This window comes from Leucoraja erinacea, chromosome 22 (genome assembly GCF_028641065.1).
Source record: "Leucoraja erinacea ecotype New England chromosome 22, Leri_hhj_1, whole genome shotgun sequence".
NCBI lineage: Eukaryota > Metazoa > Chordata > Chondrichthyes > Rajiformes > Rajidae > Leucoraja > Leucoraja erinaceus.
This window is the reverse complement of record NC_073398.1, coordinates 32,976,461-33,003,678: the sequence shown is the minus strand read 5'-3', so window position 1 is coordinate 33,003,678 and position 27,218 is coordinate 32,976,461. Positions and strand designations below refer to the sequence as shown.

The window sequence follows — 27,218 nt, the reverse complement described above, 5'->3', positions numbered from 1 at the left end:
TCATGGTGAGAATGTACAAACTCCCATAATCAGCCTGTGTCAAGAAGCTACCATAGTGCACTCTTTTGTTTTTTGTACAAAAATCCAAAAATTCTGGTATGAAATATTTGATATTTTTTCAAAATTAATCAAAATAAAACTGGTACCAAAACCAGAATGGATTATTTTTGGAATATCGGAAGGTAACCCTGAACTAAACGTGTTTCAGAAGAATTTATTTAATTACGGGCTAATAATGGGAAAAAAGTTCATACTTAAATTCTGGAAAAATGCGCCCACACCAACAATAAAAATGTGGATATCAAATATGTTTGAAACACTACATCTGGAAGAGATGAGATTCCTCTTAGCAGGTAAAGCAGACCAATTCCAAAAGACGTGGTCTATGTTTCTGGACCTATTACAAGTATGAGGTGCAATAGTAATTTAAATAAATAAATAAATGGTATCAGGACCTGGTAACGGGAGGTAAAACAACAAAAACAGACTTGGTTGGTAGTCCCCTTTCTGCGGAGTTTAATGTTATAATAGAGCGATTGTTCCTATTTTCTTTTTGTCTTTCTTTTCTAGGGTCTATTTTCTCACTTTACTTCCTTCTCTAACTTCTTTTCTAAGGGGCTTTCTTTTCCCAACACTCTTGCACTTCACGACTCTTGCGCACTTTCTTTACTTTCTTTACTTCTATCTTTTTCGTAAAGCTCAAAAAAAAAGAATTAAGATATATGTGTTGTGTAGTATTGTAATTTACCGTACTTCTAATAAAAATTAAAATTTAAATTTTTTTTTTAAATAAATAAATAAATAAAAATCAACATTGCATCTAGTTCTTGGCACAATAAGGCAGCAACTCTAACACTGTGCCACCCCAAAGCCTTTCCGCTCCTCCACAGTCTTGAGAATCGGTGTAAACCAGCATCTCCAGTTCCTTCCCTACACCTGACCCTGCTCACTGGGTCCCGACCCAAAACGTCACCCATCCTTTATCTTCGGAGATGCTGCCTGACCCGCTGAGTTGCTCCAGCATCTTGCGTCTATCATTGCTGAGATGCTAGCAGGGTGCTGGTGAAAATTCTTACGGGATTAGACAGGCTCGATGCTGGAAAAATGTCCCCGATGTTGGGGGAGTCCAGAACCAGGGGTCACACAGTTTAAGAATAAGGGGTCGGCCATTTAGGACTGAGATGAGGAAAAGCTTTTTCACCCAGAGAGTTGCGAATCTGTGGAATTCTCTGCCACTGAAGGCAGTGGAGGCCGATTCAATTGATATTTTCAAGAGAGAGTGAGATTTAGCTCTTAGGGCTAACGGATTCAGGGCATAAGGGGAGTAAGCAGGAACGGGGTACTGATTTTGAATGATCATATTGAATGGCGGTGCTGGCTCGAAGGGCAGAATGGCCTACTCGTGCACCTATTTTCTATGATTCTAATAGATCTCAGCAAGTGAGCAGGGAACAAAAAAAAGCCGAGAGCATTGTCTTTGGAGTGAACTTAACAAAGTAACACACACTATTAGGGAACGTAGGGAAGAATGTTTTGCAGAGTGCTGTATAGAGCCACCAAGTCTACCCTCAGCAGGGCACCACTTTACTAACGCATTGTTTCATGTAGTCAGTGGGTGACCCTTGCTTTAAACCTCTCCTTCCATTAACGCACACAAGTTTAGACACAGCTGGAGTGAGAGTCTTGATTGTTCAGTTTTTGTTTTAGTTTAGAAATACAACGCGTATCCCCGCACACGAACATCATCCTAGACACACACTAGGGGAAATGTCCAATTTTATCAAAGCCAATTAAGCTACAAGCCTGCGTGTCTTTGGAGTGCGGGGTTGAAACCGGAGCACCCGGAGAAAACCCACGCTGGGCACGGGGAGAACGTACAAACTGTGGAATCTGTGGAATTCTCTGCCACAGAAAACAGTGGAGGCCCCTGTCACACTTATGCCCCTGTCCCACTTAGGAAACGTAAACGGAAACCTCTAGAGACTTTGCGCCCCACCCAAGGTTTCCGTGCAGTTCCCGGAGGTTGCAGGAGGTTGCAGGTAGTGGAAGCAGGTAGGGAGACTGACAAAAACCTCCGGGAACCGCACGGAAACCTTGGGTGGGGTGCAAAGTTTCCAGAGGTTTCCGTTCAGGTTTCCTAAGTGGGACAGGGGCATTAGGAAACCTGAACGGAAACCTCTGGAGACTTTGCGCCCCACCCAAGGTTTCCGTGCAGTTCCCGGAAGCTCCCAGGAGGTTTTTGTCAGTCTCCCTACCTGCTTCCACTACCTGCAACATCCGGCAACCAGCTGCAACCTCCGGCAACCACCTGCAACCTCCGGGAACCGCACGGAAACCTTGGGTGGGGCCCAAAGTCTCCAGAGGTTTCCGTTCAGGTTTCCTAAGTGGGACAGGGGCATAAGTGGGTAGATTCAGCTCTTGGGGCTAACGGAATCAAGGGATATGGGGAGAAAGCAGGAACGGGGTGCTGATTTTGGATGATCATCCATGATCATATTGAATGGCGGTGCTGGCTCGAAGGGCCGAATGGCCTACTCCTGCACCTATTGTCTATGTAACTCAGTACGAGCAGCACCCGTAGTCAGGGTGGAACCCGGGTCTCTAGCGCCGTGAGGCAGCAACTCTACACCTGCTGCCAGCGTGATGCCCGATTTGTAACTTGGACAGGGATGAGGGGGCAAAGAGAAATTGATACGTTTTGCAAGGCCTATTCTGGGAATTGCATTTAAAGGAACACAAATCCCTCATTTGAGTGTGTACTTGTGCAGTCAGCGCCTTCCAGTAATGACTCTGAAAATGTCTCGTAATAAGTTTAAAAGAAATGTGTTTTTTATATTTCACGCTTGACCTGTTTTGAATTACAATGGAGATGGAGGTGGTGACATGCATGTAGAGTGCGCCAATGAGACTGTGGTAACAAGGGAGGGAGTTGGGGAAGTCTGAGCAGCAGTCACATGCATTGTGTACCATCCCCGCTGGAGATAGTCTCGGTATATTTCAGTTTTAAGTTCTCGTTTTATGGAAACAGGCCCTTCGACCCACAGGGTCTTGCTATATCTTGTCATTGTCTTTGGCTTATTATTGAGAATAACTTTGTTTTATTGTCATATGTCCCGCAACGGAACAATGAAATTCTTACTAGCGGTAGTACAACAGATATTTAAACGTACTACACTGTAAACATCACAATACAAACCAAAAAACTATATATATAATTGTGTGCATACGTGCAGGTGCGCGCGTGTGTGGATATATATATATATATATATATATGTGTGTGTGTGTGTGTGTATAGATATATGTATGTGTGTGTGTGTGTATATATATGTGTGTGTGTGCACGTGTGTATATATATATATGTGTGTGTGTGTGCGTGTGTGTGTGTGTGTGTGCTTATATATATATATATATATATATACACACACACACACACACACACACACACACACACACACACACACACACACGCACACACACACACAGACACACACACAAACACACACACACATGCACACACACACACATATATATCTTCATTCCTCCCACACTCCAAAGACGTGCAGGTCTGTAGGTTAATTGGCTTGGTAAATATAAAAATTGTCCCTAGTGGGTGTAGGATAGTGTTAGTGTGTGGGGATCGCTGGTCGGCGTGGACCCGGTGGGCCGAAGGGCCTGTTTCCGCGCTGTATCTCTAAACTAAACTAAACTAAAGACGAGAGCTGTGGTATCGAGCGTCAGGGGTTATGGGGCGAAGAATGGGATTGAGAGGGAGAGATTGGATCAGCCATGATTGAATAAGACCTGATGGGCTAAATGGCCTAATTCTGCTCCAATCACTTACGAGAATAACGGGTAGGCCATTTGGAACGGAGATGAGGAAAAACTTTTTCACACAGAGGGTTGTGAATCTGTGGAATTCTCTGCCTCAGAGGGTGGTGGAGGCCAATTCTCTGGATGCTTTCAAGAGAGAGTTAGATAGAGCTCTTGTAGTTAGTGGAGTCAGGGGATATGGGGAGAAGGCAGGAACGAGGTACTGATTGGGGTTGATCAGCCATGATCACAGTGAATGGCGGTGCTAGCTACTCCTGCACCTATTGCCTATTGTCTATTCAATGTATGAACTTATAACATGGGGAAAATCAAAACTGATTTACCTGGAAGGCCAGAAATGGAGAAGAGAGCATTTTGAAGACAAAACGGGGCTTATGTGTGGGATTGACAGGGATAAATAGCGGAAAGAAAAAAAATGGGTGAAGAAATGGAGGCGGAGGGACATTAGATCGCTATCTTGCCACATGCACGTATGAGATTATAACAATGCCTGGAACATGTGGCACAGATTAAGAGGATTGGGTGCTGATCCAGGTTTAGTTTCATCTTTTCAGATATAGGACGTGAAATGATTTGATGTAGATCCGTTATCAGACTGGCAAAGTAACTTGCATTATAAGAATTAATGCAGCGTTGGAAATCCATTGAAACAAATGTCTGCCTGTCTTCACCTGCGTACACAGGCTGGAAGCCGTCTCATATTTAATGTATGCAGTGTAGTGATCTCTCTAATCCGATCGCAATTGTGCTCCATTTAATTTAATTGCATTTTGGAGAGGACTTGTTCATTAACCAGGTGGTACCCTGGTGGCACATGCAGGGAGGCTGGATCTAGTGTAAGTGAATGGCCTCTCTCTTGTCTTTGTGCATGAGATATTAACAATGGTTGCTTACATATTGACATAACATTCCATGAAATAATTCTAAGAGTTCACATTGGTGTGTGCGCATCTTATTTTCATGTTAATAGAAACATAGAAAATAGGTGCAGGAGTAGGCCATTCGGCCCTTCGAGCCTGCACCGCCATTCAATATGACCATGGCTGATCATCCAACTCAGTATCCTGTACCTGCCTTCTCTCCATACCCCCTGATCCCTTTAGCTACAAGGGCCACATCTAACTCCCTCTTAAATATAGCCAATGAACTGTGGACTCAACTACCTTCTGTGGCAGAGAATTCCACAGATTCACCACTCTCTGTGTGAATTTTTTTTTTCTCATCTCGGTCCTAAAAGATTTCCCCCTTATCCTTAAACTGTGACCCCTTGTTCTGGACCTCCCCAACATCGGGAATAATCTTCCTGCATCTAGCCTGTCCAACCCCTTAAGAATTTTGTAAGTTTGTTGTTCATAAGAGTTCAGAGTAGAATTAGGCCATTCGGCCCATCTAGTCTATTTCGCCATTCGATCATGGCTGATCTATCTCTCCCTCCTCACCCCATTCTCCTGCCTTCTCCCTATAACCCCTGACACCCACACTAATCAAGAATCTATCTATCTCTGCCTTAGAAACTGTCCATTGGCCTTCTGTGGCAAAGAATTCCACAGATTTACCACCCTCTGATTAAAGATACTCCTCCTCATCTCTTTCCTAAAGGAACGTCCTTTAATTCTGAGGCTGTGACCTCTGGTCCTAGACTCTCCCGCTAGTGGAAACATCCTCCTCCACGTCCACTCAGGCCCTTTGCTTTCAAAACGAAACCCCTTCTATCTTGCCTCATTCTTCAAATAAACTCGTCTACCTGAATGGATTATGGATCTCCTCACGCCTCTGCATCATAAATCTCCCGAGCATTTCCCCGGCACCTGTCTGTTGTTCCAGGTTCATCAAGGGAGCTAAATGGGGATTCATTGGCTCTGTAAATGTGACCTTATTATCTGTAATTAGTGTAGGTGAGGCAGGAGGAAAGATGAATTGAGCAATTACCCGAATCATCGGTTCTATCTCAGTGAAACTATACCCCTCGCTTGGAGGTCACCTCAGCCTTCGTGCAGTGTAGCCAATATGACGTTGAAGTGTATTATATAGCGTGCAGCGGTAGGATTCTAATTCATCAACTCCTGTTCGAGGTTTTCCTTTAAATTAGTTGCTCCTTACGAATAAACATAAAGATCGATCAGCCATGAGTTGGAAACATGGAAACATGGAAAATAGGTGCAGGAGTAGGCCAATCGGCCCTTCGAGCCAGCACCGCCATTCAATATGATCAGTCCCAGTACCCCGTTCCTGCTTTCTCCCCATAGCCCTTGATTCCGTTAGCCCTATGAGCTACATCTAACTCTCTCTTGAAAACGTCCAGTGAATTGGCCTCCACTGCTTTCTGTGGCAGAGAATTCCACAGATTCACAACTCTCTGGGTGAAGAAGTTTTTCCTCAACTCAGTCCTAAATGGCCCACCCCTTATTCTTGTTTAAGAAAGAACTGCAGATGCTGGAAAAATCGAAGATAGACAAAAATGCTGGAGGAACTCAGCGGGTGAGGCAGCATCTGTGGAGCGAAGGAAATAGGTGGCGTTTCGGGTCGAGACTCTTCACACTGATGTGGGGGTGGGGAAGGTGGGAAGAAGAATGGAAGAAGCAATAGAAGAAGAATTAGCCTGCTCAACATCTGAAGAAGGGTCTCGACCCGAAACGTCACCTATTCCTTCTCTCCACAGATGCTGCCTCACCCACTGAGTTTCTCCAGCAATTTTGACTACCCCTTATTCTTAAACTGTGTGATCCCTAGTTCAAGACTCCCCCAACATCAGAAACATTTTTCCTGCATCTAGCAATTGTATATGCTCCTATGTTCCCCTCTCATCCTTCTGAATTTAAGAGAATATAGGCCCAGTGGACCCATTCTTTCATCATATGTCAGTCCCGCCATCCCGGGAATTAACCTGGTGAACCTACGCTGCACTCCCTCAATCGCAAGAATGTCCTTCCTCAAATTAGGAGACCAAAGCTGCACACAATACTCCAGGTGTGTTCTCAACAGGGCCCTGCACAACTGCAGAAGAACCTCCTTGCTCCTGTACTCAAATCCTGAGTATCTCAGAGGGGTCTGCTCCTTTGACTTATGTCCCGTAGATATCATCCACGTCTCCGCACGTGACTGTACCCCAAAGAGAGTGTAGATGTGGGCGACTCCATTTACTTTATAAGCGGAGCGCCATGCGTTTCATTATTTTATTTCAAAGGCCAGCTACTCCCATGTGCAATGAAATACTTCCAGTCATCAAGACTTACTTTGGGCAAGTGTTTTGGCCTATTGGTAATCCAATAGTAATCTAATGCAGTCAATCTTCCAAGACAAATATTAATCTATTTAAATTAAATTGGATGGTTCTTTGGGTGAAAGAGGTGCAGGCAAGCGTGTGATGAGGAACTCAACAGCACAAGGAATTATAGTTTCCGGGGGGTGATTTTTCTGACCTGTTTATTCCACAACTCGAGGATGTTGCCAGGACTCGAGTCTCTAAGCTACAGGGAGAGGTTGAGCAGGCTGGGACTCTATTCCATGGAGCGCAGGTAGATGAGTAGTGATCCTACAGAGGTGTATAAAATTATGAGAGGAACAGATCGGGTGGAGTCTCTTGCCCAGAGTAGGGGAATCGAAGACCAGAGGACATAGGCATATGATAGAAACTTAGAAAATAGGTGCAGGAGTAGGCCATTCGGCCCTTCGAACCTGCACCGCCATTCGATATGATCATGGCTGATCATCCAATTCAATATCCCATCCCTGCCTTCTCTCCATACCCGCTGATCCCTTTAGCCACAAGGGTCACATCTAACTCCCTCTTAAATATAGCCAATGAACTGTGGCCTCAACTACCTTCTGTGGCAGAGAATTCCACAGATTCACCACTCTCTGTGTAAAAAATTATTTTCTCATCTCGGTCCTAAAAGACTCCCCTCTTATCCTTAAACTGTGACCCCTAGTTCTGGACTTCCCCAACATCGGGAATAATCTTCCTGCATCTAGCCTGTCCAACCCCTTAAGAATTTTGTAAGTTTCTATAAGATCCCCCCCTCAATCTTCTGAATTCTAGCGTGTACAAGCCGAGTCTTTCTTCATATGAAAGTCTATCCAGTCTTTCTTCATATGAAAGGGTGATGAAGGGGAAAAGATTTAATAGGTACCTGAAGGGTAATGTTTTTCACACTCGGACTGATTGAAGAAGTGTCCCGGCCTGTCTAAGCTCTCCGGAGATGCTGCCAGACCCGCTGAGTTACTCCGGCACTCTGTGCCTTCTTTTTATTTATTTATTTTTAATAAAAAATTTTATTAGAAGTACGGTAAATTACAATAGTACACAACACATATGTCTTAATACATTTTTTGTACCGCTTCATTTTTTGAGCTTTAAGAAAAAGATAGAAGTAGAGAAAGTAAAGAAAGTGCGCAAGAGTCGTGAAGGTGCAGGAGAGTGTTGCGAAAGGAAAGCCCCTTAGAAAAGAAGTTAGAGAAGGAAGTAAAGAAAGAAAGTGGACCCTAGATAAGAAGGAAAAAGAGAGGAGAAACAATCGCTCTATTATAACATTAAACTCCGCAGAAAGGGGACTACCAACCAAGTGTTTTTGTTGGGGGTTTTTTTACCCCCCGTTGCCAGATCCTGGAACCTTTTATTTATTTATGTATTTATTTATTTTTAAAATTACTATTGCACCTCATGCTAGTAATAGTTCCAAAAATGTAGACCACATCTTTTGGAAGTGGTCTGCTTTGCCTGCTAAGAGGAATCTCATCTCTTCCAGATGTAGTGTTTCAAACATATTTGATATCCACATTTTTATTGTTGGTGTGGGCGCATTTTTCCAGAATTTAAGTATGAGCTTTTTTCCCCATTTATTAGCCCGTAATTGAGTAGATTCTTCTGAAACACGTTTAGTTCAGGGTTACCTTCCGATATTCCAAAAATAATCCATTCTGGTTTTGGTACCAGTTTTATTTTAATTAATTTTGTAAAGATGTCGAATATTTCATTCCAGAATTTTTGAATTTTTGTACAAAAAACAAAAGAATGCGCTTTGGTAGCTTCTTGACACAGACATTTATCACAGATGGGTGAGATTAGGGAAGAGTTTATTTATTTTAGTTTTCTTTTTATTAACCAACACTCAACGTTGGGTTGACACAGATAAAATGCCAATGCTTCAGTTTTGGTATCTTCGCCCTTATCAACTTCTCGCCAGAGGTCACGGTTTAAGAATAAGGGGTAGGCCATTTAGGACCGAGATGAGGAAACACTTTTTCGCCCAGTGAGTTGTGAATCTGTGGAATTCTCTGCCACAGAAGGCAGTGGAGGCCAATTCACTGGATGGTTTCAAGAGAGAGTTATGCCCCTATCCTACTTAGGAAACCTGAACGGAAATCTCTGGAGACTTTGTGCCCCACCCAAGGTTTCCGTGCGGTACCCGGAGGTTTTTGTCAGTCTCCCTACCTGCTTCCACTACCTGCAACCTCCGGCAACCACCTGCAACCTCTGGGAACCGCACGGAAACCTTGGGTGGGGCGCAAAGTCTCCAGAGGTTTCCGTTCATGTTTCCTAAGTGGGACAGGGGCATTAGATTTAGCTCTTAGGGCTAAAGGAATCAAGGGATATGGGGAGAAGGCAGGAACGGGGGGGTACTGTTTCTGGATGATTGGCCATGATCGCATTGAATGGCGGTGCTGGCTGGAAGGGCCGAATGGCCTACTCCTGCATCTATTGTCTATGTTTCTATGTTTCTAATTGTAAAGTCAATTTGTAAAGGGTGGGCAGGTTGGAGCCTTGTCCTGATGACAGAAGGGTTGTGTGTTGACATCACAATGGGCTTTGTTGTGAAGCCTGCTACCTCCTGGTCACCTGCAAGGACATTAAGGCGATTATAAAGAGTGGAGGAGGGAGACTGGACTATGATGGGGAATACTAGGGTGATTGCAGCCGGGATCTGTGGGGCTCTCTTTGTGGGCTACTGCATCTACTTTGACCGTAAGAGGCGTGGGGACCCTGAGTTCAAGAAGAGGCTTCAGCAGCGAAGGAGGCAGCAGAGGGCGGCGGCGGAAGGCAGCGTGCTCCCCGACTTCCCTAGCCAGAAGGATGCGGAGGCCATGCAGGCCTTCTTTCTGGAGGAGATCCAACGGGGGGAAGAGTCCCTGTCGCAGGGGGACTACGAGGTGGGCGTCTACCACCTGTCCAACGCCATTGCCATCTGCGGGCAGCCGCAGCAACTGCTGCAGGTGCTGCAGCAGACCATCCCCCCGCATATATTCCGCATGCTCCTCACCAGACTCTCCACCCTCCGCTGATGACTAGCGACACAGCAGCAAGATGATAGTTGAGCGAGAACAGTTGTACACACATCTCTTTATATTAACATAAAGCGTCACCAAATGCACACTCTGGTTTAGTCGTTGGGTCCGATCCGTGTTTAGTTCAATTCCATTCAGTTCATAGAAACATAGAAACATAGAAACATAGAAATTAGGTGCAGGAGTAGGCCATTCGGCCCTTCGAGCCTGCACCGCCATTCAATATGACCATGGCTGATCATCCAACTCAATATCCTGTACCTGCCTTCTCTCCATGCCCCCTGATCCCTTTAGGCACAAGGGCCACATCTAACTCCCTTTTAAATATAGCCAATGAACTGGCCTCAACTACCTTCTGTGGCAGAGAATTCCACAGATTCACCACTCTCTGTGTGAAAAAAAAAAAATGTCTCATCTCGGTCCTAAAAGATTTCCCCCTTATCCTTAAACTGTGACCCCTTGTTCTGGACTTCCCCAACAGCGGGAACAATCTTCCTGCATCTAGCCTGTCCAACCCCTTAAGAATTTTGTAAGTTTCTATAAGATCCCCCCTCAATCTTCTAAATTCTAGCGAGTACAAGCCGAGTCTATCCAGTCTTTCTTCATATGAAAGTCCTGACATCCCAGGAATCAGTCTGGTGTACCTTCTCCGTACTCCCTCTATGGCAAGAATGTCTTTCCTCCGATTAGGAGACCAAAACTGTACGCAATACTCCAGGTGTGGTCTCACCAAGACCCTGTACAACTGCAGTAGAACCTCCCTGCTCCTATACTCAAATCCTTTAGTTTAGTTTAGTTAAGTTTAGAGATACAGGTACATGGATAGGACAGGTTGAGATGGATATGGCCAAACACAGGCAGGTGGAGGTAGTTGGGCCGAAGGGTCTGTTTCCATACTGTGTGACTATGACTCCAAAGGTACGTGTTGGTCCACGTCACTGGGAGGGAGGTCCTTTATGTCCAGGGTGGATACAAGTGAGCTGGGGACAATGATGGAGGAAGATCAGTTACGTATCTCCTCCATGTGTGAGGCCCGACTCAGTCCGCCAATACAAATGTCTCACGTGTTAAACAGTGTGACAGTGTGACTTCTGGAGCATTGAATGGAGTCTAGTGTAAGAGAAACAGCGCGGAAACAAGTCACGTCAAGAGTGTGTTATAGCCATATCTCCCAGGGGGCGCTGTCCTGTATGGTTATGGCTGCCCAGCCTGCAGCTGTCTGTTTTTCATCTTTTTTCTTATTTTTAGTTAGTCGAGTGTTTTGTTTTTAGGAGTCCTAGCCTTTTTTATGTGGGGGGTGGGTGTGGGGGGGGGGGGGAAACTGATTTCTAGAGTCCCCACCTGGTCGGAGATGCAGCTTTTCTCCGGGCTGCACTGTCGACCAGTCCTCGTGGCCTACCAGCGGGCCTGGAGCGGCGTTTCCTGAGAGTACCGCCCAGAACCTCGGCTTCGGCGGCGGCACAGCGCTGGAGCGCTATCGCGGAGCGGAGCGGGCGATGCCTTGCCCGGGTCGCTGCGCTGGAGCTCCGGTGAGCTGAAGTAAAACATCGCGGAGCTGCGGGTCTGTGGAGCGGCCAGCCGCGGGCGGAGGCGCTGAACTTTCCACTGGGAGTCTGGGATCTCGCGACGAGATCGTCAGTGGTGGAGCTCCATCCGGCGCGGCCCTGTTGGCTTCGGAAGCCGCGGTCTCGAGTAAGGAGGCAGCCGTTCCAGGTGTCCCAGGCCGCTGAGAGGATTCTCCCGATGCCGGAGCACCATCACCCGGCGAGAACGGCCTGGAACATCGGGCCTCCGTAGCGGCGACTGCGGAGGCCTCAATAGGCCTGACTATGGGTGGACATGGGGATGGGACTGGACTTTGTGCCTTCCCTCATAATGGGAACCATTGTGGGGGGATGTTTTTTATGTTAAAGTTCTTTATTATTGTCATGTTTGTATTCTTTTTTTATGTGCTGCATTGGCAACAAGAATTTCACTCCACCTAGGTGTATGTGACCAATAAAGGAACCTTTTAGACCTTTGAACCTTTAGATAGAACACAAGTCCACGTCATCCAGCGATCACCCCGTACACTAGCGCTACCCTACGCACACAATTTACAATTTTACCAAAGCCAATTAACCCACAAAACTGTACGTCTTTGGAGTGTGGGAGGAAACCGGAGCACCCGGAGAAAACGCACGCGGTCGCAGTGAGAGTGCGCAGACTCCACACAGACAGTACCTGCAGTCAGGATGGAACCCGGGTCTCCGGCGCTGTAAGGCAGCAACACTATCGCTGCGCCAACGTGCCGCACTCTTTACATCTTGCATGTTGATGTCTTAACTCAGCCAATGTGACCCAGATCTCAACTACTCTCCAGGTGACAGCTTCCCACCTCAGCCCCAATTTAAAACTCGTACCCCTTCTGCTAACCCATCCCCAGCTCGTTGGGCTGAAGGGTCTGTTTCCATGCTATATCTCCAAACGAACTAAAAACTGAAGGTATAAACAAGGAACTGCAGGTGCTGGATTACAAAGAGAGACACAAAGTGCTGGAGTAACTCAGCGTGCCAGGCAGCACCTCTGGCAGAAAGGAGAACTGCAGGTGCCAGTTTGCAACAAAAAAAAAGACAGGAAGTGCTGGAGTAACTCGGTAGAGCTGGCAGCATTTCTGGAGGAAGAAGGAACTGCAGGTGCCAGTTTGCAAAGAAGAAAAGACACAAAGTGCTGGAGTAACTCAGCAGCTCAGGCAGCATCTCTGGAGGAACAGGGAACTGCAGATGCCAGATTACAGAAGAAAAAAGACACAAAGTGCCGGAGTAACTCAGCGGGTCGGGCAGCATCTCTGGAGGAACAAGGAACTGCAGATGCCAGTTTACAAAGAGAAAAGACACAAAGTGCCAGAGTTAGGTCAGGCAACATCCTGAAAAACATGGAAAGGTGACGTTTCATGTCGGGATTCCCCCTTGGAATTGATTGAAGAAGGGTCCCGGCCCAAACGTTTCCTATCCATCTTCTCCAGAGATGCTGCCTGACCTGCTGAGTTGCTCCAGCACTTGGTGTCTCTTTTATATCAATTACATTGAGTTGTGCTGACACAGTGAAAATGCACGAGCTTCAACCCTGAGATGTTGTAACTGCGTCCTTATCACCTTCTTTAAGTGCAGTTGTTTTTTCTTACACCCAGGGTTCCCGTTTTGCTGACGGATTGCAGCTTCATCATTCACAGCCAGCTACGCACCTGACTGACTATATCACCCTAACCCAGCAACGCACGACCAACCATGTTACACACAGCTAAATTACAGTGCAGTCACCCTCTGCCAGTTCCCGAAAATAAAATTGGCATTTCTATCGCACTTATCTCAACTTCAGGAGATCTCAAAGGAGATCGCAGTCAGTGAAGTTCTACTGAAGTGCAATTAATCACAGTTAGGTAAAACGGCAACCTATATGTTGCAAGCCAAGACCCCTAGAAACAAAATGCTTCAAGTCGTGGGAGAGTCTAGGACCAGAGGGCACAGCCTTAGAATAGTTCAGTTTAGTTCAGTTTAGTTTATTGTCACGTGTAGCTCGGTACAGTGAAAAGCTTTTGTTGCATGCTAACCAGTCAGCGGAAAGACAACACATGATTACAATCGAGCCGTTTACAGTGTGTATATACATGTGAAGGGAATAACGTTTAGTGCAAAATAAAGCCAGCAAAGACCGATCAAGGATAGTCCGAAGGTCACCAATGAGGTAGATAGTAGTTCAGGACCACTCTCTGGTGGTGGTAGGATGATTCAGTTGCCTGATAACAGCTGGGAAGAAGCTGTCCCTGAATCTGGAGGTGTGCGTTTTCACACTTCTGTACCATTTGCCCGATGGCAAAGAGGAGAGAAGAGGGAGTGGCTGGGGTGCGACTTGTCCTTGATTAATAAAAGGACATACCTATAGAAAGGAAATGGGGAGGAATTTCTTTAGCCAGAGGGTGGCGAATCTGCGGTTAGATATAGCTCTTTGGCTCTTAGATATAGCTCAGGGCTAACGGAATCAAGGGATCTGGGGAGAAAGAAGGAACGGGGTACTGATTTTGGATAATCAGTCATGATCATATCGGATGGCGGTGCTGTCTCGAAGGGCCGAATGGCCTACACTTGCGCCTATTTTCTATGTTTTTATGTTTACTGCAGTACTGCATGTAACTAGGCAGCCTAAGTACAGCCTGACAAGAGGTATAATTTAACACCTTGCAAAGAGATTTTAGCAGCAGCTTCAAATGCTTGAAGCATTATTCTCCGGAGACTTTGCAAGTTGGAATATGAAGTTTTCCCCCGTCACTCACTGTTTCTGCTTTGTTCCCCAAAGCTCTAGATTGAAGGAACATTTTTTTTTAACCCTTCTGCCGTCTACTTTTACCTTGGGTTTGATTTACAGCCCATCTGTGGTCCCGAACCCCAACCCTAACCAGGGACCACCCGCAGGACAGCAGCGTGTGACGGGGCGCACGGCATGATGAGACACCGCGCGTCACCACGTGCATCACCACGCCGCGTCACGACCCGACCACGCCGCGACAACATCTTTTCAGGCCCTCGCCCAAAATGTCGCCCAAGTGGGACAGGCCCTTTACAATCCATGGACTCAGCACAATAGACATGTGGAATTGTGAATCATTCAGAACTAAAGGGGCTGTCCCACTTGGGCAACCTAATTGGCGAGTTTAGAACAGTTTAGGAGAGTTTGAAAATATGTCATGTTGAAGACCTCTTTCGACTATGATGAAGACTAGCTACAACTAGCTACAACTCTACTGAACGTTTTTCCTTCCATTATTTATTATGTAAAAGAATATGTGTGTTATGATTGTGTTTATAATTTGTTTGGTTGTTTTTGTTGTTTGTCTTTTGCACAAAAGTCCGCGAGCATTGCCATTTTCATTTCACTGCACATCTCGTATGTGTATGTGACAAATAAACTTGACTTGACTTGACTTGACTTGAACTAACTTCGATCCCTTCGATCTCCTTCGACCTCCCTTCGACTATGATGAAGACTATCTACGACTACCTTCGACTACCCTCGATTACCCACGACTAACATGCCGACCTACTACGACTAAACCTACGAGTAAATAAAGTATCAATTTTTTCCATGGCGACCCTTTTTTACTCGTGGGCATTTTTCAACGTGTTGTAAATTAGGCCGCGACCTAGCTGAGGCCTCGAGTACGCGGGGCTTACTCTCGAACATGAAGGAGAGTTACAAAGACCTCCCACGACCTCGTGTCGACCATGCTGCAAGTATGAATCGAGGGCAAATTCGCCAGAACTTGCAGATTAGGTCGCCCAAGTGGGACAGCCCCTTTAGAAAAGTACAGCACAGGGCGGTGAATCTGTGGAATTCATTGCCACAGACGGCTGTGGAGACCAAGTCAATGGATAATTTTAAGGCAGAGATAGATAGATTCTTGAATAGTACAGGTGTCAAGGGTTATGGGGAAAAGGCAGGAGAATGGGGTTAGGAGGGAGAGATAGATCAGCCACGTGGAGTAGACTTAATGGACCAAATGACCTAATTCTCCTCATATTACAAAATAACTTATTAACTTATGAAGATTCAGGGCCAGAGTGTTTCACTGCATAGTTTAATAGAACATGGAACAGTACAGTACAAGAAGAGGCCCTTCAGCCCACAATGTCTTTACTGTACCTGATGCCAAGACCATCACTTATCAACATAACAGGTCATAACTTGCAACAGTTTCTTGTCAGAACAGTCACCAATTGATTGCTTTGTTTGATGTATCTGTCGTTTAATTTAGTTACACCGCGGAAACAGACCCTTAGGTCCACCAACCAGTGACCCCATCCATTAGCACTACCCTACACACAATTTACAAAGGTTCTGGGGAGAGGGCAGGAGAATGGGGTTGAGAGGGAAAGATAGATCAGCTATGATTAAATGGCGGAGTGGACTCGATGGGCTGAATGACCCGATTCTGCTCCAATGATTTTCTGTGTGGAATAATTAGGCTTCAGACCTAAGAGATGGAGGGTGGAAAGAGGCCCTTCGGCCCACCGCGTCCCTGCTGACCAGAGATCACAGGGTACACGAGCACTATCCTACACACCTGGGACAATTTACAATTTTTACAGAAGCTGATTAACCTACAAACCTGCACGTCCTTGGAGTGTGGGAGGAAACCGGAGCGCCTGGAGAAAACCCACGCGGTCACAGGGGGAACGTGCAAACTCCGTACAGACAGCACCCGTAGTCAGGATCGAACCGGGGTCCCTGGCGCTGTTAGGCAGCGACTCTATCATTCTGCCACCAATGTGGACCATTGTGTCAATTTGGTTAAGTTAACATCTCAGCCAAAGGATAGTTGCTCCAACAGAGCAGTACTCTCTTTGTGCTGTAGGAGGCGCATCAGCCTGGATTTCGGACATGTCCTAGCCAAGGAACGCAGTTTAGATTAGAGATACAGCAAGGAAACAGGCCCTTCAGCCCATCGAGTCCGTGATGACCAGCGGCCACTACATACTTACATGACAATTTACACACGCACTAGCGGCAATTTACAATTTACAGAAACCAATCGACCTACAAACCTGTACGTCTTTGGAGTGTGGGAGGAAACCGGAACGCCCGGAGAAAACCCACGCGGGTCACAGGGAGAACGTACAAACTCCGCACAGACAGCACCCGTAGTCAGGATCGAACCCGGGTCTCTGGCGCTGTGAGGCAGCAACTCTACCGCTGCGCCACCGTGCTGCCCCAGTAATTTAGTCTCATGCTTCATGAGTCTCGCTATTCATCATGGCCAAGGATGATTTCCCGGACTTTGAATCCACGTTATTCCTATAAGGACACTGGAAAAACATTCAGGAAACCCAGCCGCAGGAAATGCTGAGGAACTAAGATCTGGGCACACTGCCAGGCGCGCTAGTGTTTCCCCTGGCAACGTTGAACTCTTCAACACTATTATCCCTGGAGTGGCTAAAGTTCTGTCAGAAGTTTAATTCTCCCAGAGATGACTCAAGAAGGGCGACAATATTTCCGGTTTAGTTTGGAAATACAGCGCTGAAACAGGCCCACCGAGCCCGCGCCGACCAGCGATCACCCTGCACACGAGCACTATCCTACACACAAAATGGGGACAGTTTACAATCATTACCGAAGCCAATTACCCTACAAACCCGCAAGTCTTTGGAGTGTGGGAGGAAGCCAGAGCACCCAGAGAAAACCCGCGCGGGTCACAGGGGCAAACGTACGAACTGGCACGGAGAATTAAGCACCGACAGCACTTGGCGGTGAAAATACTTTCTCAGTAGTTTGGTTACTTGAGGTAGCATTTAGTCAAAAGTGTTTCATTCTCACAAGCAGCTGGAAGGAAACAAAGGAATTCTAACTTTCTGCAGCTGCACAGCCCCGTTAACACGATGTAGGTCAGGACCGCTCTCTGGTTGTTGGTGGGATGGTTCAGTTGCCTGATAACAGCTGGGAAGAAACTGTCCCTGAATCTGGAGGTGTGCGTTTTCACACTTCTGTAGCTCGTGCCCGACGGGAGAGGGGAGAAGAGGGAGTGGCCGGTGGGTGAGACTGGTCCTGTATCGATGCTTTGCCCTGCATCCAGTATCCTGTATCCACTTGCTGATTTTTTGACAACTGCCGGCGTCATATCAGTGTCGCCAAAAGATTTTGAACATTTCAAAATCCAGTGGCGACAAAAAAAATGTTGCAACACTTGAAAAGCACCGCGCGTCTATACGTCGCCGCGCCGTGTCACGCTGCGACTTTTTCGGTGACCTGACACGTCAGTCAATTATGCCGGCAGTCGCCGAAAAAATAGCCAAGTGGGACAAGCCCTTAAGCACCAACTTTGTGCAGGAGAAACATTGATGTGTTGTGAGTGAGAGACTGCTTGCCCCCGCTCTCTCTCCTCTCATTATCAGCCGGCTAAGTCCCAGCGATAGATAGGGTTGCTAACTGTCCCGTATTAGCCGGGACATCCCGTATATTGGGCTAAATTGGTTTGCCCCATACGGAACCGCCGTTGTCACGTATTTGACCACTACTACTCGGGTCGAGGGGACTGTCGGGTCGGAGCGCTGAATCCGCGTCAGAGATTGGTTTATCTTGGCATTATGTTTGGCACGAACATTGTGGGCCGAAGGGCCTCTACTGTTCTGTGTTCTACGTCAACTTGGAAAGATTTGGGCCTGGCCTGGCCAAGTGGTACCAGTTCGGTTCGAGGGATGAGAGAGATACCAGGGCACAATTTTGAATGAGAATCGGAAGATTATACACAACATCACCCCTCCCCATCAGGCAAATGGTACAGAAGTGTGAAAACTGTTTTGGTAGAATGATGGAGGGCATTTGGTCAGCATGGACGAGTTGGGCCGAATGGCCTGTTTCCTCTGCTCTGTGAATCTATAACTACACGGTTTGACTTTGAGTTGGAATGCAGTCTGTCTCTTGTCTAATGCATTAACGCCACCCTTGTCTGATACCCTTGTCAGGAGCTGATATACCTCGTACATTATAAATAACTGTAAAATGTACCAAAGGCAAAAGGACAATAGAGTGTTCGTGTAACTGTGACAAGGTGGTGCAGCAGTTGTTACAATTTCCTCGCAAAGAACCAGATAGGCGACTTTCCCGGTTGGGACCCTGTACAGTCTGATAAAGGGTCTTGACCCGAAATGTCAATAGACAATAGACAATAGGTGTAGGATTAGGCCATTCGGCCCTTTGAGCCAACACCGCCATTCATTGTGATCATGGCTGATCATCCACAATCAGTACCCCATTCCTGCCTTCTCCCCATATCCCCTGACTCTGCTATCTTTAAGAGCCATATCAAGCTCTCCCATCCAGATAACCTGCACTCCACCGCCCACACTCACAACTGTCTGTGTGAAAAAGTGTTACCTCATCTCCGTTCTAAATGCCTTACCCCTGTGGCCCCTGGTTCTGGACTCCCCCAACATCGGTAACATGTTTCCTGCCCCTTAGGGTTAGGAGGGAGAGATAGATCAGCCATGATTGAATGACGGAGTAGACTTGATGGGCCGAATGGCCTAATTCTACTCCTATCACATGATCTTATGATCTTATGTTTGCATTAGCCACTATCCGCTAATTGGAAGCTAGTCCCAGGTGTTTGTCTTGTGGCTTAGAGATGGGTGGGGAAAGGCATGATGTGGCTTTGATTCCAACTGATTTACGCTCATTGTGGTTTGGAGAGAATTTGTTTCTGGAGAATAAAGAAATCCCCACTTGATCACAGAGGATTTACATTTGAAAGAGTCAATTTAGAAGCACTCTATACAGAAAGCACTAACGTAGTGTGGCTATTATACAAATTTAGAAGGTGGGACAAGATAATAAATTCAATTGAAAAGGAGACTTTACAGACTAAGTGTTGAAGAACCATGTTCCTAATTTCCAGGGAAAGGTGTAGGTGAGAGATTTGAAGCACAAAATCAAGACCCAGAGACATAGGTTTAAGGTGAGAGGAGAAAGATTTAATAGTTTAGTTTAGTTTATTGTCACGTGAACCGATGCATCCTCCAGTGGTTTAGTTTGGATTAGTTTAGTTTGGTTTAGTTTAATAGTTAGTTTAGATTAGTTTAATAGTTAGTTTAGTTCAGTTTGGTTTAGTTTAGTTTAATAGTTAGTTTAGTTTAGTTTACTTTTGTTTGGTTTAGTTAAGATTAGTTTAGTTGAATAGTTAGTTTAGTTTATTTTAGTTTAATAGTTAGTTTAGTGCAGTTTGGTTTAGTTTAGTTTAATAGTTAGTTTAGTTCAGTTTGGTTTAGTTTAGTTTAATAGTTAGTTTAGTGTAGTTTAGTTTAATAGTTAGTTCAGTTTAGTTTATTGTCACGAGTACCAAGGGGCAGTGAAAAACTATTTGTTGCGTGCTAACCAGTCAGCGGAAAGACACTGCATGATTACAGTCGATCCATCCACAATGTACAGATACAGATAAAGGGGATAATGTTTAGAGCAAGATAAAGTGAAGTTAGAGAAATCAATATTCGGAATATTGTGAATATTCTGAATATAAATATTCTGAAGAAGGGTCTCGACCCGAAATGTCACCCATTCCTTCTCTTCGAAGATACTGCATGTCCTGCTGAGTTACTCCAGTATTTTGTGTCTACCTTCAATATTCATACCACTGGAAGCATCAGTCGGCACGGTTTGATTCCTCGGATAAGCATATGTGCAGAAGGACAAGCATTTCATTTCAACATGATAGTTTGTTGTGAATCTGAATCCTGATTGGGAAATGGGTTTTGTAGATTTGTGCAGTGCTCACTTGGCAACAAGGTCATCGAGTTGTACAGCACGGAATCAGGCCCTTCGGCCCTACTTTACCATGCTGACCAAGATGCTCCATCTACACTAGTCCCACCTGCTCGCGTTTGACCTGTATTTCTCTCAACCTTTCCTAGCCATGTACCTGTCAATAGACAATAGACAATAGGTGCAGGAGTAGGCCATTTGGCCCTTCGAGCCAGCACCGCCATTCAATGTGATCATGGCTGATCATCCCCAATCACTACCCCGTTCCTGCCTTCGCCCCATATCCCCTGACTCCGCTATCTTTAAGAGCCCTAACCAGCTCTATCTTGAAATAATCCAGAGAACCGGCCTCAAACGCCCTCTCAGGCAGAGAATTCCACAGACTCACCACTCTCTGTGAAAAAAAGTGTTTCCTCATCTCTGTTCTAAATGGCTTACCCCTTATTCTTAAACTGTGGCCCCTGCTTCTGGACTCCCGCAACATCGAGAACATGTTTCCTGACTCTAGCATGTCCAAGCCCTTAACAATCTTATATGTTTCAATGAGATCTCCTCTCATCCTTCTAAAAGTATCATCGTGTCCAAGGTCCAGAACCAGGGGCCACAGTCTTAGAATAAAGGGGAGGCCATTTAGGACTGAGGTGAGAAATAAACGTTTTAACCCAGAGAGATGTGAATTTGTGGAATTCCCTGCCACAGAGGGCAGTGAAGGTCAAATCACTGGATGGATTTAAGAGAGAGTTAGATAGAGCTCTAGGGGCTAGTGGAATCAAGTTATATGGGGAGAAGGCAGGCATGGGTTATTGATTGGGGACGATCAGCCATGATCGCAATAGAAACATAGAAGCATAGAAAACAGGTGCAGGAGGAGGCCATTCGCCCCTTCGAGCCAGCACCGCCATTCATCGTGATCATGGTTAATCATCCCCTATCAATAACCCGTGCCTGCCTTCTCCACATATCCCTTGACTCTACTAGCCCCTAGAGCTCTCTCAACTCCATCCAGTGACTTGGCCTCCACTGCCCTCTGTGGCAGGGAATTCCATAAATTCACAACTCTCTGGGTAAAAAAGTTTTTTTCTCACCTCAGTCTTAAATGACCTCCCCTTTATTCTAAGAATGTGGCCCCTGGTTCTGGAAAAGAATGGCGGTGCTGGCTCGAAGGGCCAAATGGCCTCCTCCTGCACCTATTTTCTATGTTTCTCTATGTTTCTATGTATCTTTTAACTAGTACCTGTCTCACAACTCCGAAATGTATTTTGTGTAGACTTCAGTTTTAAAAGGCATTTTGGCAGTGGGCAGATAGCGAGGACTGAGAGAGTTAATGCAGATGAAGGTGTAATGGGATGAAGATAAAACCCATCACTACTGTAAGTGTTAGTAAAGACTGCTGTTTGTTTTGCCCGAGGATAATGACAATCTCGGCTCCAGATGACTGGTGCTATTTTAAACCGCAGCTCCGAGATAAAGTTGGAAGTGTTATGCCTGATATGCTTTCGGGCACAAGGGGAACTCTGTGTTATCTCACTAGTCCTGGCTTGCCTTCCTGAATGTAATGTCTTTGCCAGCCTGCCTTCAATGCTTGTACAATGTCACAGGGCCTCACCGAAGTCCAATCAGCCATCTCTTTTTCATACCGTTTCTTCCAGTGTTGTAGAGCAGAGGGATCCAGGAGCGCAGGTGCATGGTTCCTTGAAGGTCGAGTCGCAGGTAGATAAGGATGACATTGGCCTTCATCAGTCAGAGTATTGAGTATCGAACTTGGGAGGTCATGTTGCAGTTGTACAAGATGTTGGTGAGATCGCATTTAGAGTCTTGGGTCTGAAGAAGGGTTTTGGCCCGAAATGTCGCCTATTTCCTTCGCTCCATAGATGCTGCCGCACCCACTGAGTTTCTCCAGCATTTTTGTCTACTTTTAGAATATTGTGTTCAGTTCTGAGCGCCATGTGCTCTGGTATTTTATTTAATTCACATGTTTAATCAATAATGTTTTATTATTAATGTTTAATGTTTTATGTACCATTCCCGACTGTCACTGTGTGGCATGTTGTCAGTTGTGGGCAGAGCACCAAGGCAAATTCCTTGTATGTGAATACTTGGCCAATAAACTCATTAATTCATTAATTCATTCATGTTACATATGCTCCCCATATCCCCCGACTCCGCTATCCTTAACAGCCCTATCTAGCTCTCTCTTTAAAGTATCCAGAGAACCGGCCTTCACCGCCCTCTGAGGCAGAGAATGCCACAGATTCACAACTCTCTGTGTGAAAAAGTGTTTAATCGTCTCCGTTCTAAATGGCTTTCCCCTTATTCTTAAACTGTGGCCCCTGGTTCTGGACTCCCCCAACATCGGGATGGGGTTGGGAGGGAAAGATACATCGGCCATGATTGAATGATGGAGTAGACTTGATGGGCAGAATGGCCTAATTCTGCTCCGACACCATATGAACTTATGAAAGTGGGATAACATAGCATGTATGGGTGATTGATGGTCGGCATGCACTAGGTGGGCTGAAGGGCCTGTTTCCACTTATCTAAAGGCTGCACTTAATACCCATTTGGCAGCGATCTTCCTTTGTGACCAGATCTAGTGCATGTCGTGAAGGAACTCCCTCAATGGCAATTGTTGGGAATTCACTGCAATCTGATACGACTGAATGAAATGACTTGCATCCTCCGGAGGCCATTACAGGGGACAATCACTTTGCTGTTGGGCTGTGGTTACTAACAGACCAGCCTGGCTACCGACGTTGCCAGAAGAGATGGGCTTTCACAATACTCTGGTAGTCTGAAGGGCCTGTCCCACTGTATGAGCTAATTCAAGAGTTCTCCCGAGTTTCCCCTGATTCGATCTCGGAGATTTACGGTAATGGCCGCTCGTAGGTACTCGGGGCTCTCGTGGACATTTTTCAACATGTTGCAAAAAATTCACGAGCTCACCGCGTTTCCCGAGTGTCTGCCGTTAGCGTTACGAGCCGCTAAGAGACGTCCCCGAGCTCCGACGTACCCGCTACGTACATTCCCCGTGCTTACCACGAGTTTGATTTTTTTAAAACTCGGGAGAGCTCTTGGGTAAACTCGTATAGTTAAACTAAACAAACAATCCCGACTACGGGTGCTGTCTGTACGGAGTATGCACGTCCTCCCCGTGACCCTGCGTGGGTTTTCTCCGAGATCTCCGGTTGCCTCCCGCACTCCAAAGACGTACAGGTTTGTAGGTTAATTGGCTTGGTGTAAATGTACATTGCCCCTAGTGTGCGTGGGGTAGTGTTGGCGTGTGAGGGGAGGCTGGTCGGCGTAGACTCGGTGGGCCGAAAGGCCTGTTTCCATGCTGTATCTCTAAAACTAAAACCAAACTAAACTGAAGGGAACAAGCCCCCAAAACAAGCATAAGCTAAAGGTGGCTGCAATACAGGCCTGACAGGGCAGAGCATCACCAGAGAAGACGCCCAGCAACTGGTGATGTCCATGAATCGCAGACTTCAAGCAGTCATTGCATGCAAATGATGCAACATAATACTAAACATGACTACTTTCATTTACGTGACATTGCTGTGTCCCAAACATTATAGTGCCCTGAAATGGGGAGGGTTGGGACTACATATAAACACTGCTGTAATTTCTACATAGTGAAACCAAAATGTATAAAAATGGCCTTGTATTAAAATCTGACAGTGTGTACTTTAGACACATGCGATTTTTTCTATTACAAATCTCAAATTGTGGAGTACAGAGGCAAATAAATTTAATGATGGGTCTTTGTCTCAAACATTATGGAGGACACGGTAAACCAGTGAGCAGGACAAAGGTGGAATGCAAAGATCCTACAGTGGAGCAAGGTAGACCACTCCTGCTTAATGCGATGGGCTGACGTGTAGTACGCAACGGAGCAGAACATGGGCTTTTTTTTCATCCATTTCTGTAACCCGACCCGACCCGACCCGACCCGACCCGCAGTGTAATCAACGTTGCGGGGGAACAGTTTGTGTTAATAAATTATAATTCTGAAAATGAGGAGAAGATTTTTCCCAAATAACTTTTATTTTTACGAGGTTGTTTCCGTAACCGGCTTCCGTCTCCGCACGAGTATCTTTGCTCCGCTACGGGATCTTTGGTGCGGAGACGGAAGCCGGTTACGGAAATGGGGCCGAAAATTACCCGTGAATCTGCCCATGACCGAACTACGTCTTTTTCGTCGAGTGATCTATCTTGCTCGCTATAGGATCTTTGGTGGAATGTTAGTGTGGTGGTGCTGTCTGCAGGGCTGACAAAGCCATAACTCAGCAGTGAGCCGTGTGTACTTTGGAACTAGGTGTAGACACATTGCCAAAGCTGCAAACGTATTGAAGAAAGTGGAGGTGCCAGTTAACTGTCGGAATCATGTGTAATGGCTGTTTACACACGGAATACTTTCCAAGGATTGAAATTGGTGTTATTTTAATGTTAGTCAGTAAATGAGTCATATGTGCGTGTGATATCATCATGCATGGGATGTCACCACACGTGCTGGCTGCTGCTAGTATGTGGTAAAGAGCAGAGCCTTGTCCTGAAGCTCCTGTTGTTGGAGTAACTCAGCAGGTCAGGCCACATAGGGCCTGTCCCACTTGCATGCGATTGCGTGCGTTTGGCGCGACCAAACGGAAGCGGAGTTCACGCTAAGTTCGCGCGTGACGTCATTTGCGTTAGGCTGACCAATCAGCTGGGCAGGAGGTGGGCCAACTGAATTTGGGTGCCGCACGGCGTCGGGCGGGGACGTCATCGCGCAACGCCACGCGCTAGGCGTATGCCGTCAAGACGCTGCGTACGACCGCAATGCGCCTGCGTGCCGAAAGGCCATTGGCGCGCAAAATTTTCAGACACTGCAGGAATTTCGGAGCCCCGCGCGATGTTGGGACCAACCCCGCACAACTCCATACGCCTCCGCGCTTCTAAGTGGGACCGGCCCCGCGAGTCCCGTACGCCTCAAGCGACCACAAGGTTGCGTAATTTGCGAGCCAAGGTCGCATAAGTGGGACAGGCCCTTTACTCCTGCACTTTGTGTCCACCTTTGGTATAAACCATCATCTGCAACTCTTTTTTTTTTACATAGATAGATGACGTTTCGGGTCGAGACGTTTCTTCAGACCCAGAGGGGTGACGTTTTGGGTCAAGACTCAAAGGAGTCTAAGACTTTAAAGGAGTCTAAGACTTTAAAGGACTTTAAAGGATTTCCCCCTTAAGGATAAGGGGGAAATCCTTTAAAACCGAGATGAGGAGAACTTTTTTCACACAGAGAGTGGTGAATCTCTGGAACTCTCTGCCACAGAGGGTAGTTGAGGCTGGTTCATTGGCTATATTTAAGAGGGAGTTAGATGTGGCCCTTGTGGCTAAAGGGATCAGGGGGTATGGAGAGAAGGCAGGTACGGGATACTGAGTTGGATGATCAGCCATGATCATATTGAATGGTGGTGCAGGCTCGAAGGGCCGAATGGCCTACTCCTGCACCTAATTTCTATGTTTCTATGTTTCTATGTTTCTAAGACTCTTCTTTAGACTGAAGACATCCCTTTAAAAAGATTTGAGGAATTTCTCCCGTCAGAGGGTGGTGAATCTGTGGAATTAATTGTCACGGACAGCCGGGTATTTTTAAAGCAGAGGTTTACAGATTCCTGATTAGTAGGGGTGCCTTGATCAGTAGAGGTTACGGGGAGAAGGCAGGAGAGTGGGGTTGAGAGGGAAAGACAGATCAGCCATGATTAAATGGGGGAGCAGACTTGATGGGACGAATGGCCTAAATCTGCACCAATAACGTATGAACGTATAACATCCGAAATATCATCCGTGTTCTCCAGAGATGCTGCCTGACCCGTTAAAATGGCCTACTCCTGCACCTATTGTCTATTGCCTATTGACTTGCCCAGGCCGACCTGCCAACACCAGTCAGTAAGCTTGCCACCAGCTTGCGGAAGCCTGAAGCAACCGACTGTAGGTTCAGGTACTATTCCAGACCCTAAGATAGACACAAAAAGCTGGAGTACCTCAGCGGGACAGGCAGCATCTCGAGACCCGGGTCCTGACCCGAAACGTCTCGACCCGAAACGTCACCCATTCCTTCTCTCCAGAGATGCTGCCTGTCCTGCTGAGTTACTCCAGCATTTTTGTGTTAAGGCAGGAACGGGGTACTGATTGGGGATGATCAGCCATGATCACATTGAATGGCGGTGCTAGCTTGAAGGGCCGAATGGCCTAATCCGGCACCTATTGGCTATTGTGTCTTACCTTCGGTTTAAACCAGCATCTGCAATTATTTCCTACGCCCTGTGAAATAGGCCGATACATGGTGGACTCAAAGGCCGCAGACGGTGGACTCTTGAGCAGATATTCCTCTGTGCTGATTCATCTGGAAAACTAATCCAACTCAGTCATCTATCTCCTCTCAATATCCTTAGCTTTACTTCTGGAAGGAATTTGGTGTAGACATATTCTGCTGTTTCCTGTAGAATGGGCAGGTTGGCCCGACGCCCATGATCCAGGTTTATTTGTTTTCATAATGTAATAATGTTTTCTGGCTCAGAGTTGAGCCCCAGTAGGTAATGAAGAGGCTGGAATGCTTTTTCAATTACCCCGTCATTTTTTATCAGGCTGGAAAAAACGCCGCCACCTACTTGTGGCCACGAGTACGCGCAGACCACTCACGAGCGTGAGGAAGAGTTACGAAGACCTCGTGGTGACCATGCTGCGAGTATGAGTCAAGGGCAAACCCGAAACGTCACCTGTCCCTTCTCTCCAGAGATGCTGCCTGGCCCGCTGAGTTACTCCAGCATTTTGTGCCTCTCTTC

General features: G+C 46.4%; 2 protein-coding genes across 2 annotated transcripts in view; both read left to right on the top strand.

Annotated features, from left to right (window-relative positions):
* Positions 1-27,218, top strand: part of celf2 (cugbp, Elav-like family member 2) — a 559,937-nt gene that overhangs the window by 70,676 nt on the left and 462,043 nt on the right. The window lies entirely within an intron of this gene.
* LOC129707939 (mitochondrial import receptor subunit TOM20 homolog) lies at positions 9,686-10,218 on the top strand. Its single transcript, XM_055653431.1, has one exon. The coding sequence runs from the start codon at positions 9,718-9,720 to the stop codon at positions 10,108-10,110; it is 393 nt and encodes a 130-aa protein (XP_055509406.1). The 5' UTR covers positions 9,686-9,717; the 3' UTR covers positions 10,111-10,218.

Excerpts from the sequence above, each read along its gene's own strand:
- LOC129707939 (XM_055653431.1), top strand. The coding sequence starts at position 9,718 with ATGATGGGGAATACTAGGGTGATTGCAGCCGGGATCTGTGGGGCTCTC.